The sequence below is a fragment of the Trichosurus vulpecula genome, chromosome 8 (assembly GCF_011100635.1).
Source record: "Trichosurus vulpecula isolate mTriVul1 chromosome 8, mTriVul1.pri, whole genome shotgun sequence".
In the NCBI taxonomy this organism is placed as follows: domain Eukaryota; kingdom Metazoa; phylum Chordata; class Mammalia; order Diprotodontia; family Phalangeridae; genus Trichosurus; species Trichosurus vulpecula.
The window spans coordinates 179,306,775-179,320,242 of record NC_050580.1 but is presented as its reverse complement, the minus strand read 5'-3'; the positions used below and the strand labels follow the sequence as shown (position 1 = coordinate 179,320,242).

The 13,468-nt window shown below is 40.7% G+C and overlaps 1 protein-coding gene across 1 annotated transcript; it reads left to right on the top strand.

The window, feature by feature from the left end:
* The first annotated feature begins 3,136 nt into the window (after positions 1-3,136).
* On the top strand, positions 3,137-4,078 carry LOC118829972 (olfactory receptor 1509). Its single transcript, XM_036736837.1, has one exon. It carries the CDS (start codon positions 3,137-3,139, stop codon positions 4,076-4,078), a length of 942 nt encoding a protein of 313 aa, XP_036592732.1.
* The last annotated feature ends 9,390 nt before the right edge of the window (positions 4,079-13,468 follow it).

The following is a 13,468-nucleotide window of genomic DNA, read 5'->3' as shown; positions in this document are numbered from 1 at the left end:
AGTATTTTCTTCAGTGGTCTTTTGGACCTCCTTTTCCATTTGGCTAATTCTGCATTTCAAGGCATCCTTCTCCTCATTGTCTTTTTGGAGCTCTTTTGCCATTTGACTTAGTGTATTTTTTAAGGTGTTGTTTTCTTCAGTGTATTTTTCAGTATTTTTTTGAGTCTCCTTTAGCAAGTCATTGACTTGTTTTTCATGGTTTTCTCACATCCTTCTCATTTCTCTTCCCAATTTTTCCTCTGCTTCTCTAACTTGCTTTTCCAAATTCTTTTTGAGCTCTTCCATGGCCTGGGGTCAGTTCATGTTTTTCTTGGAGGCTTTTGGTGTAGGCTCTTGCACTTTGTTGACTTCTTTAGGCTGTATGTTTTGGTCTTCTTTGTCACCAAAGAAAGATTCCAAAGTCCGAGACTGAATCTGGGTGTGTTTTCGCTGCCTGGCCATATTCCCAACCAACTAACTTGGCCCTTGAGTTTTTCAGTGGGGTATGACTGCTCGTAGACTAAAGAGTTCTATGTTCCATGTTTGGGGGGGATGTGCCAGCTCTGCCACACCAGCATTCCTCCTTCCCCCAAAACCCCCAACCCGGACTGGGCTTAGATCTTCAGCAGGCTGTGCAGTCCTGCTCTGATCTGCCACTTAATTCTTCCCCCAGGTGGGCCTGGGGCCAGAAGCAACTGCAGCTGTAGCTGCCCCACCTCCACTGCCCCGGGGGGTGGTGGCTGAACCGTGAACTCCTTCCACTCCCACAGCTTTTCGTTGTGAAGTCTGGTAACTGCCGCAGCTCACTGATTCAGGGCGCTAGGGCCCGCTCCGCCCGGCTCCTGGTCTGGTTGGTCCATGCCGCTCGTGCTGGGCCCTGCTCTGCTCCACTCCTAGCTCCCAGTTCCCAGCTCCGTGTGGGATAGACCTCACCCAGAGACCATCCAGGCTGTCCTGGGCTGAAGCCCTGCTTCCCTGTGCTGTTTTGTGGGTTCTACAGTGCTAGAATTGGTTCAGAGCCAATTTTTGTATAGGTTTTTGGAGGGACTCGGCAGGGATCTCACGCTAGTCCTTCCTTTTCAGCGCCATCTTGGCTGCACCCCCCAGGATTAGATTATTTATTTTCCAATTAATTTTTAATCTCTCCATTGTGTAATGGGGAATGCAATATTTATTGCATTATGATCTGAAAAAAGATGCATTTACTATTTTTGCTTTTCTGTATTTGGTTGTGAGGTTTTTGTATTCTAGTACATGGTCAATTTTTGTGTAGATGCCATGTACTGCTGAGAGAAAAGTTGATGCCTTTCTATTCACATTCAGTTTTCTCCACAGATCTATTATATGTAACTATTCCAGAATTTTATTCACCTCCTTAACTTCTTTCTTGTTTATTTTTTGTTAGATTTATCTAGTTCTGAGAGGGGAAAGTTGAACTCCCCCACTAGTATACTTTTATTATCTATTTCCTCCTATAACTCATTCAACTTCTTCAAAAATTTGGATGCTATACGATTTGCTGCATATATGTTTAATATCGATATGACTTCATTGTCTATGGTAACTTTTAGCAAGGTATAGTTTCCTTCTTTACCTCTTTCAATTAGATCTATTTTTTGCTTTTGCTTAGACTGAGATCATGATTGCTACCCCTGCTTTCTTTGCTTCTGCTGAAGCATAATAGATTCTGCTCCAGTCCTTTACTTTTGCTCTGTGTATATTTCTCTGTTTCAAATGTGTTACTTGTAAACAACATATCATAGGATTCTGTTCCTTAATCCATTTTGCTATCCCCTTCCATTTTATGGGTGACTTCATCCTTTTCACATTTATAGTTATGATAACTGTGTATTTCCCTCTATGCTATTTTTTGTTTGTGTATCCCTGCCTCTCTCTTACTCCCCACCCCTTCCCTCCTCACAAGTATTTTACTTTTGATCACCATCTTCCCCAATATGCCCTTCCTTTTATTGGTCCTCCCTCCCCCTTCTATTATTTTCTTCCCTTTTTACTTCCTTATTGGATAAGATGGATTTCTATATTCACCTGAGGGTTTATGTTATTCCCTGTTTGAGCCAGTTTTGGTGAGAGTAAGGTTTGAGCTTTTCCTGACATCCCCTCCCATCTTCCCCTCTATTACAATAGCTATTTAATGCCTCTTCTATCTGGGATAATTTACCCCATTCAATATCCTCCCTCCTTCTTTCAGTGCAACTTTCTTTCTCACCCCTTTATTTTGTTTTTAAGAAATATCATACCATTAAAGTCATCTTATATCCATACCCTCTGTCTACATAAACTCCTTTTAATTGTTCCTATAATAACAAAGTTAAGAGTAAAAATCTTATCTTGCCATATAGAAATAGAAACAATTTAACGTTATTAAATTTCTTATGTTTTCTTTGTTCTTTTTTACCTTTTTCTGTTTCCCTTGAGTCTTGTATTTGGAGGTAAAATTTTTTTATTCAGTTCTGCTTTTCTAGTTAGAAATGCTTGAAAGTCCTCTATTTCATTGAATATCCATTCCATCCCCCCCCAAAAGATTACATTCAGTTTTGCTGGGTAAGTGATTCTTGGTTGTAAGTCCAACTCCTTTGCCTTCTGTTATACCAAATTTGAAGCCATCCAGTTCTTTAATGTGGAAGCTGCCAAATCCTCTGTAATCCTTACTGGAGCTCCATAATCTTTGAATTGTTGCTTTTTGGCTGCTTGCAATACTTTCTCCTCAATCTGTGAGCTCTGAAATTTGGTTACGATGTTTCTGGGAGTTTGCTTTTTTCCAATGAGAATTTTCACATTTTTCTTTTATTTTTTAGTTTTGTTGTATTGTATCTTGTTGTCTCATAGAGTCATTAGTTTTCATTTGTTCAATTATAATTTTTAAGTAATTATTTTTTTCAGTTTGTAGTCATGCTTCTGACATATACTGGTTGTGAGAGCCTGGTCAAGCCATTTGACCTCTTGTTGCCTCAAGCAACTCTCTAAGACTACAATTTGCAGAACCTTTGGTGATATGTATTGATGGAAAGAATCTTCTCACTGGCATTTATCTAATGAAATCCTAGATCCAGTTTTTTAAAAGTAAGCCATATAAAGATGGGTTCTTTTCATTAATTAACTCTCCTTGTCTTCCAGGGAGTCTCAAAAGACTCATTGAATGGAAGGTTTCAACCAAACCAGAGTGACTGAATTTGTCTTCTTGGGACTCACTGATAATTGGATGTTAGAGATTTTCTTTTTGGTGGCATTCTCAACCACCTATGTGCTGACCTTGTTTGGGAACCTCCTCATAATAGTCACCATTATGTTCACCCCACGTCTCCACACTCCCATGTATTTCTTCCTCAGCAACTTGTCCTTCATTGACATCTGCCACTCATCTGTCACAATCCCCAAGATGTTGGAAGGCTTCCTATTGGAAAGAAAGAACATCTCTTTTGATGCATGCATTGCACAACTCTTCTTTCTACACCTCTTTGCCTGTGCAGAGATCTTTCTGCTGACTATCATGGCTTATGACCGTTATGTGGCTATTTGCACCCCTTTACACTACTCCACAGTGATGAACATGCAAGTGTGTGTGCAGCTTGTCTTTGCCCTTTGGGTGGGAGGCACTATTCACTCCCTTGTGCAAACCTTTCTGACTACCCGCCTGCCCTACTGTGGCCCCAATGTCATTGATAGCTACTTCTGTGATGTGCCATCTGTCATTAAGCTGGCATGTACAGATACATACCTCACAGGGGCACTTATTGTGTCCAACAGTGGAACCATCTCCCTTGTTTGCTTTCTGGCTCTGGTGACTTCCTACACAGTTATCCTTGTGTCTCTCCGGAAGCAGTCAGCCGAAGGACGCCGGAAGGCACTCTCTACCTGCACAGCTCATTTCACTGTGGTAGCCTTCTTCTTCGGACCCTGTATCTTCATCTACACACGACCAGACACTAGCTTCTCCATTGACAAGGTGGTGGCTGTGTTCTACACGGTTGTCACCCCTTTGCTGAATCCCCTCATCTATACTTTGAGAAATGAGGAGGTGAAGAGCTCCATGAGACAACTCAGACAATGCCAAGTCTTTTTTGCAAAAGCATTTACATGAAGGAGAGGTAGTGAAGTAGAGAGAAGTGAGAAAGGCCATATCCTTAATGAGGTTACAAAATTCAAGGAAAAAATAGTTTGGAGTTAGGGATGGAGGGAAACTGTGCATAAAGGAGGAGGACATTTTTTGTTAATTACTAAGAGGGGCGGGTGGCAAGAAGGAGACTTCAGAAAAACTGAAAGTGTAGTATGATAGAAAAAGCATGAGATTAGAAGTGAAAGGATATGGTTTCAAATCTCATCCTCTGTTACTAACTACCTGTGTGAACCTGGGTTGCTTATTTAATTTTTCTGAACTCTCAGTTTCCTCAACTGTAAAGTATGGAGGTTGGATTATATGACCTCTAAGTTTCCTTCTGGGGCAGCTAGGTGGCGCCATGGATAAAGTGCTGGGCCTGGAATTATGATGATCTGGCTTCAGATACTTACTACCTGTGTGACATTGGGCAAGTCAATGAACATTCTTTGCCTCAGTTCCTCATCTGTAAAATGAACTAAAGAAGGAAATGTCAAACCATTCCAGTATCTTTGCCAAGAACACCCTAAATAGGATCATAGAGTCTAGGCCATGACTGAAAAATGACTTGACAACAAAAAAATTTTTCTTTTTATAGCTTTAAAGCCTTCGAGTTTGGCCATTGGAAAGTATAATTGTAGCAACTGGTAAAATTTAGAGATAGGACTGAAATTCACTACCAACTTCCCAAAACAGGTATAGATGTTAAGCAGTCATTATTTAGAATGATCACAGGATCATAGATATAAAACTGGAGGGGACTTCAGAGACCATCTAGTCCAATCCCCTCATTTTGTAGATGAGAAACTGAGGCCCAGGATGGTTAAGTGATTTACTAGAGGACACACAAGTAAGAACAAGATCAGGTCCCTAGACTCCAAATCCAACACACTTTCCACTGTTCAATATTTAATCATTAACAAGTTAAATGTGTGTTGAATGAACGAATGGACGTAGCACCATGTTAAGTACTGGAGACACAGGGCAAAAGCAAGTATAGTTCCTTTTCTCAAAGAACTTGCATTCCAATGTGGGAGACACTACGTACATTTATAGGTATATATTATGGTTGTTGTTCAGTCATTTTCACTTGTGTCTGACTCTTTGTGACGCTATTTAGTTTTCTTGGCCAATATACTGGAGTGATTTGCTATTTCTTTTTCCAGCTCATTTTACAGATGAAGAAACTGAGGCAAACAGGGTTAAATGACTTGCCCAGGGTCATATAACTAGTAAGCATCTGAAACCAGATTTGAACTCACAAAGATGAGTCTTCTTAACTCCAGGCCCAGCACTGTATACACTGCACCACTTAGCTGCCCATAGGTGCGTATGTGTGTGTGTATACATAATACATATATGTAATATATATATATATATATATATATATATATATGTATATGATACATACAAAGTAGATACAAGGTAACCTTAGAGGTGAAGGAACCAGCAGCTGGAGGGACTGGGAACGGCATCCTGCAGGAAATAGCACTTGAAGCATTGAAGGAAGCTAAAGGATTGTAGGAGACATAGTGCAAGAGAGCATTCTGGGCATGATGTACAGTCAGTGCAAAAGCATGGATATGAGAAAAATGTTGTATGTGAGGAACAGTCAATAGGTCGGTATTGTTGGACAATAGAGTTCATAGAGGGGACTAATATATAAGAAAATTGTACAGATAAGAAGGTGTCAGGTTGTGAAGAGCTTCAAATGGCAAACAGAAGATTTTATATTTGATACTACTGTAATAGGGAACTAGTTGAATTTATTGAGTAAGGATAAGGGCTGACATGTTCAGATCTTCAGCTGCAAGAAGACCAATTAAAATGATATGGTTAAATACTCCAGGCAAGAGGTGATGATGAAGACCTGAAGTTTGGTAGTGGTTGTGTAATTGTAGAGGAGGGGAAGATAAAGTATGTTGTGAAGAAACAAATGACAAAGTTTGTCAATTGATTAGGTATGTGGGGTGTGTGAATATGAGAGTTGGGAATATGACACCAAGGTTGTCAATATGGGTGATTGGAAGGATGGGTGGTTCCTTTGAGAGCAAGAAGGAAGTTTGGAAAAGGTGTGTTCATTGGGAGAGGGCAAAGATAATGAGTTTTGTTGGGGATTTGTTGAATTTGAGGTGCCTGTGGGACATCCAGTTTGAAATGTTTAATAGGCAATTTGTGAGAAGAGAGATTAGGACTGGATATATCAATCTATAAATCATCTGCATAGAACTGAGCGTTGAACCCACAGGAACTAATCAGATCACCAAGTGAGTGATTATAGAAAAAAGGATCCCGGACAGAACCAGTTAGTGATCATGACATGGATGAAGATCCAGCAAAGGAAATTTAGATGAAGAAGTCACAGAGGCAGGAGAAGAACCAAGATAAGAGCAGTGTCATTGAAATTCATAGAAGATTAAGAGGATTAAGTCAACAGAAGTCAAGAAGAATGAGGATCAAGAAGAAGCAATGAGATTGAGCACTTATGGGGTCCCTGGTAACTTTAGAGAAGGAAGCTTCAGTTGTGATGAAGCTGGATCACATATAACAGAGAGTTTTTAGAAGAGAGTGAGAAGAGGGCAAATAGAGGTACCAAGTCCAGATAGCTGTTTCAGAGTTTATCTGAAAAGGGGAGAAGGGACAAGGGACAATAGCTAGTGGTAATAGTAAGATCTGGTGAGAGGTTTTTTGGATGAGAGAATCCTGGATGTGTTTGTTTGTAGGCAGGAGGGAAGGAACCATTAGATGGGGAGAAACAATAGACAGGCATAGTCACACCCTTAATCTTACCATCACTCACAATCGTTCTACTTCCATGTTCAAGAACTCGCAATAATAGCATTGGGTTGTAAGGCATAGGGGAGATAGGATGATAGAATATGATAAGTAGATAAGGGAAATTCAGAGTTCATACCCATGGAAGTAGGACATTTGTGAATGATGACAAGATCAAGGGTATAACCATCCCTAGGAACAGTTGAATTGGAGTAGAGGAGTAGTAAGTGGGAGTTCAGCAGATTGAGGAACTGGGAGGTGATGTTGAGGAAACTTCAACACTTATGCTGAAACTCTAGAGTATGAGAGCAGGAGTTAGGGTAGAAAGAGAGACTGGAAAGGCACCAAACTCATTGAGAAAGGCAGGAGAATATCCCAGGGACAGTATACAAATGCCACTAGGATCTGGATTGGAGGACAAATTTGCATAGGATACAACTTAGAGGAGAAACATTGCCCAGTGATGGTGGTGTAGGAGAATCTGGTAGTGGCAGTAGGGAGCAAGGAGTATTTTGACTCCTCCACAAAAACTAGTGAGTAGGGCAATATGAAGGAAGGTCAGATCAGTCCTGGAAATGTTATCCCCATGAAGTCAGTTCTCAAGATGTGCCAGAATAGGAAAGAGGATAGACATTTTAACTAAAATCCTCTATATCTCATTGAAAAGCATGTTTTGAATGTTTATATATAACACTAACTCACTATTTGATGGAAAAATAGGCTAACTCTCATCTGTTGGACATTGTCTCTACAGCACGGAATATGGAATAGCTTCATTCCTGATAACGTGCAATGAAATTTGAGTATATTTTTGTTTGCTTGTTTTTAACTTCTTTTATTCTGAACTTAACAAACACAAAATCAAATGGCATTTACATATAAATAGTATAACAGAAGAGTAAATGAAACTGTGGATTTCTATTTTGTATAAGGTGCTTTCGTTTCAAATATAAAATAAATTCAGCATGAAACTTTCAAGGTTATTCTAACTGTGGTTTTTCATGGATGTCCAGTAGACCAATAACTCTTAAATTGTCTCTCCTGGATCTATTTTCCAGGTCAGTTGTTTTCCCAATCAGATATTTCACATTTTTTTTCTATTTTTTCATTCTTTACATTTTGTTTTACTACTTCTTGATGCCTCATAGAGTCATTAGCTTCCGCTTGCTCAACTCTAATTTTTAATGAGTTACTGTCTTCATTTTGCTTTTGAGTCTCCTTTTCCAATTGGTTGATTTTACCTCTCAGGGTGTCATTTTCTCTATTTAGATTCTGAATCTCCATGGCCATTTTGCCAATCTTATTCTTTAGGGACTTTTCCATTTTTTCCATGTTTTCTTTTACCTCCCTAATTTGGTCTTTAAAATCCTCCTTTAGCTCTTCCAGTAATGCTTTTTGGGCTTGAGACCAGTTCACATTCCCTTTTGAGGTATCAGATGTGGGTATAGTGTCATTGCTATCCTCTCCCAAATTGGTATTTTGATCATGCCTGTCTCCACAAAAAGAATCAATGGTCCTCGGTTTTTTTGTGTTCTTCTTCATGTTGGTTAGCCTTTTCCTGACTTTACAACAAATTTCTGCTTTTGGGGCTCAGGGCTCTCTGTCCCAGCTTTCCTATTCTGGAGACTGTGAATCTAGTTGTTGGCTTTGTGAATTATAGCCTTCAGTTTCCTGAGGTGTGGGGGAAAGGTCTGGCTGCCCTAAATCTCCTCTTCCCCTAGGGTTGCTCTCCAGCACTGTTGCTCTTCAGTAATGGTCTCAGCTCTTTGTTGTTTGAGCTGGTGTCTGGCACTTCCCCTGAGGGAGCTCCTGTCTGGGCTCCTGGTGTTGATCCATGCTGGCTCTGTCTCTCTGGGACTCAGGAGCTCCTACTACTTGGCCACTGAAGTCCCACTTCTATCTCCTCTATTCCAGCATTCTTTTTTTTGGAGGAATTCTCTCGGTGAGGGGGGGTAAGGATTATAGCCATTTACCTGGCCATTCTGTCTCCCGTAAGTTCAAGAAGACACGTTTCATACCCTTGGGCTGCAAGCCTCAAGACTTGATGTCTCATGACCGGTGGCGTTGCGCTGCCTCTCGTCGCTTCCACAGACTGCCATCCTGTGTTGGGAGGCCTGGGGATCTCCGCCGGTTTCAGGCGCCCAGCTTTCTCCCAGCCTGTCTCCCACGTGGGTTTCCCGGCTGGCGCTTCCGCTTTGGTGCTGTCTGGAGCAGCTCTGCACGCTGAGTGCTCTCCCAGCCTACAGATTCGTCCCTTCGGCCTTTCAGACTCTCCTGGCTTGGAAATTTGCCCCACTCAGACAGCTCGTGGTTTCTAACTCTCTCAAATCTGCTCAAATTCACTTTTTTAGAGGAATCTGACAGAACTTGTGAGAGAGCTCCGGTAAGACGGCATTTTCATGCAGTCATCTTGGCTCTGCCTCCCACCAGAAGACATTACAGGCCTAGTGACTCAGTACCTAATTAGCTTAGTATCAAAAGGTGTGAAAAAGTCTTCATACAAGCAAACTTCCCCTAAGCAAGCTTCCCTTAATGGGCTGCACATAAGGCCTATTAATGGGTAGGGAAGATCTTCATATCCTATTAACATTACAACTAGATGCCATTCAGGTGACTTTCAGCTGTTAGATTCTGGGAATTAAAAGAACTAAACTTGACTCTCATCTCTGTTATTGGCTGGATGACCTTGAGGAAGTTACTGTGCCTCTCTGGCTTCAGAGTGTTGGATTGCTGCTATTGAGTCATTTTAATAGTATCCAACTCTTTGTGGTCCTATTTGGGATTTTCTTGGCAAAGATGTTGGAGTCATTTGCCATTTCCTTCTCTAGCTCATTTTACAGATGAGGAACTAAAGCAAACAGTGTTAAGTGACTTGCCCAGGATCACACAGCTAATAAGTGTCTGAAACCAGATTTGAACTTAAGAAGAGGAGTCATCCTGACTCTAGATACAATGTCCTATCCACTATGACACCTAGCTGCCCTGCTGGACTAGTTGATCTCTGTGTCTTTACCAGCTCCAACTGAAGAGAGATCAGGAGGTAGGAGGAAAACCAATAGAGAACAAAATTATATCATTTCAATCAATCACCATTTGTTAAGCAGCTACTACATGCCAGGTACTGTTACTCAGTGCTGGGGATACAAAAATGGGCAATAGATTCTGCTTTCAAAGAAGCTTACAATCAAATGGAGGAGACAATATGCAAACAAATAGATGTAAAGAAATCTACATCCAGGATAAATAGGAAATAACTAAGGAAAGGCACTGGAATCAAGAGGGGTTGGGGAAGGTTTCCAGCAAAATAATGGGAATTTAGATGGAACTTGGAGGAAGTCAAGTTGGCCAGAAGTTGGAGTGGAGCAGGGAGAGCATTCCAAGCATGGGGGACAGCCAGAAAAAAATGTCCCTAGAGCCAAGAAATGGTATGTTTTGTTTGTAGAACAGTCAAGAAGCCAGTGTCATTGGATCAAAGAGTATGTGTTAAGGAGTAAGGTAAGAGGAAAACAGGTTATGAATGATTAGCCAGTGGCTACTCCATGATCCAGAGTTCTGAAATTCCTCTAGCTGACTCAAATCCCTTGTTCTTGCAAATTTTTCTTTACTTCCTCTTTCATAAGTGTATTCTTTATCAATTATTTTCCCAGGCCATTACCTTTGCTCTGGCTTCCCCTTTCTCCTTGTGAAATCTTGATGCTATAATTAACCAGTTCATGTACACAATGCTTTCTATCATTGAATCTTTTTCCCACTTGTGTATCATTGCTCATCCTTTTCTATAAATCCTTAGATTACCTTCACCATCAGCCTTCTCTGTGTGAGGGCAACCTTTGTGCCAAGTGCTGTTTGTAGCAAGCACCAGCTTGTCTGAATAAGAGCGACATTTCTCCTGAAGCCTCAGGCTTGATCACAGTGAATCTGAGACTTAATTTCTGTGAAATGTCCTGGCAGTGCTTAGGATGTCATCATAGAAAGGAGACAGGGTACAGAGGAAGTAGAGGAGTCATGTGGTGAGAAAGGCTGCATGTCTTGAGTCATGGAACCGACTAAGAAAGGAGCCCCAGATGGGCTAGATGAGGTGGCTGCTGGCCAAGATATGAGTTGGATATGAGTCAGCAGAGTTGTTAGAATTTCTAGGGTCTGTTAATGTCATGCAGGGGCTGCAGAGAACTACAGCAGGGTGTGCAGTAATGGCCCAAGAGTTTTAACAATGAGTGGCTAAGAGCCAGTGGAAGCAGTTGTAATTGCCCAGTTGTTTTCAGGAATGTCTGAGTCTTTGTGACCCCATTTGGGGTTTTCTTGGCAAAGATACTGGAGTGCTTTGCCATTTCCTTCTCCAACTCATTTTACAGATGAGGAAACTGAGGCAAACAGGGTTAAGTGACTTTTCCAGAGTCACACAGCTAGTAAGTGCCTGAGGCCAGATTTTAACTGAGGAAAATGAAGCTTTCTGACTCCAAGCCCAGAGCTTGGGTGTGGAAGACTGTGGAGCACCAAGCAGAGGGGCAGGAGAGGACAGAGAGAACACAGTACTGTTCAGTAAAGTTAACATAGGTGAGTTTTTAGAATGCAGATTTCTTTCAGAATTCTTTAAAGTCAAATTTGTCTAATATGAATTTATGTAAAGGGGAACTGTCTGCACATGAATCTTGTCTTCCCCATTAAACTATAAGCTCCTTGATGGCAAGCATTGCGTGTTGCTTTGATCTGTATCCCCAGCCCTTACCTCAGTAGGTACTTAATAAATACTGGTTGACTGACCCTCCTTGAAATAGTGAGTGATCACAAGACTTAGGCTGTTTTATTTACTGAATGTCATATCAGAAAATCTCTGGTCAAATTGGGAAGTGTTGGGTACCTTTGCCATGGTTGTTATTAATAATAATAATAATAATGGTAACTAACATTTATAAAGCAGTGAGCTAAGTGCTTTATGAGTATTGTCTTACTTGATCCTCAAAACAACTCTGAGAGTTAGGTGCTGTTATTGTGTCCATTTTACAGATGGAGAAACTGAGGCAAACAATGGGTAAGCAACTTGCCTAGAGTCTGACAGCTAGTAATCTTCTGAGGTTGGATTTGAATTCAGATCTTTCTGATTCCGAGCCTGGCACTGTATCCACTGCATCACTTAGCTGCCCAAATTCAATTCCTAACACATTCTGAGGCAAATTCAACATGAGGGTAATTATTTGAGAGATGTGGCATAGTAAAGAATCATAGTTTTTATTAAGTAGATACCTTTCAACATGGAAGGATGACTAAAAGAAGAAAAAAAGAAAGGGAGAGGATAATAAGGAGCACTCTCAGGGTGGGAACAGAAATAAATTTTATTCCATTTCTCCCCTACCTCTGACCCTTCTCACCATTGGCTGGGAGGCAGGCTTATGATCTGAGCACAAAAGCTAGACAAAGAACTGGGAAATCGAGGCACAGAAACTCCAATTCCCATTCCCTTAGTTAATGATTACAACTGAGGTGACATCTATAAATCTAAAGAAGGAGAATAGGATAAGGGGAGGGTGAGACCCTCTCCATTCTTTTACAGTAGTTTTACAGTAAAGGAAAGCAGGTCACAGTGGCCCTATTCTTATTGAGCAAATCTTTAAAGCAGAACCATAAGAAAGAACAAAAAGTTTCAGGGTAAACTTTCCCAGAGGCTGAGCCATCAGACTCTCATGGCCTCAGAATTTTTCCATTTCCCTATCTTGATTTTTAAACATTTCTTAGTACACATATATATGCATATATATGTATATATATATGTACATATATATATTTATACATATTTTCCCTGTGAAGTCTTCAAATTTTATTTACCTCACACATTATTCTCCCTGTTTTACAGATGAAATTAAGAGACTTCCCAAGGTTACACAATTTGAGAGATGACCCTGGAATGAAATTTTAGGTCTTCAGATCCGCATCACGCTGTTCTCTCCATTAAACGCTTCTATTTCTCTTAATGTGACTTAGAGGGAGAGCCTCCGTCGCTGTGGTTGGCAAGTATGAATTGGCCTAAACTATGAGAAGTTTTTCCCTGCTTCTTTTGTTCAAATGAAGAGCGCTTGAATGATTCTACTCTGTCCCATCATTCTCCCAGGCTTGAAGTACCAATGATTAGGTTCTGCTTCTAGCCTCCCTTTTTCCATTCCAATAGTTACCACAGTGGTTCAGATTCTGCTTACTTCCTGCTTTGGCTATTTCAATAGCTTTCTAATTAGTTTCATTACCTTCATTTCCCTCCCTTACCACACTGCCCTGCCCCACTCCACTTTTCTTGCTTCCAGGCCTTTGCTCATACTATTATTCCAACCCTATAAATGCCTCCTGAAACACTGCCCACTATTTCAGTCTTTCTGCCCTGATTCCCCAAACAGAAAGTGAATTCTTCTGCCTCCAAACTCTCAGAGTAACTTGTACTTTTTCTAAGCACCTATTACATTCTAACATGATTTTTGGGGTATCTGTATCAGTTATTTGAAGGCAGAGAATACATCTCATTCCTCTTTTTATTCCCCTCAGTGACTAGTACATCTAACTGTTCAGTAAACATTGAATAATTGGTTGAAAGGCAAACAGCATAATTGAGAATAGTTT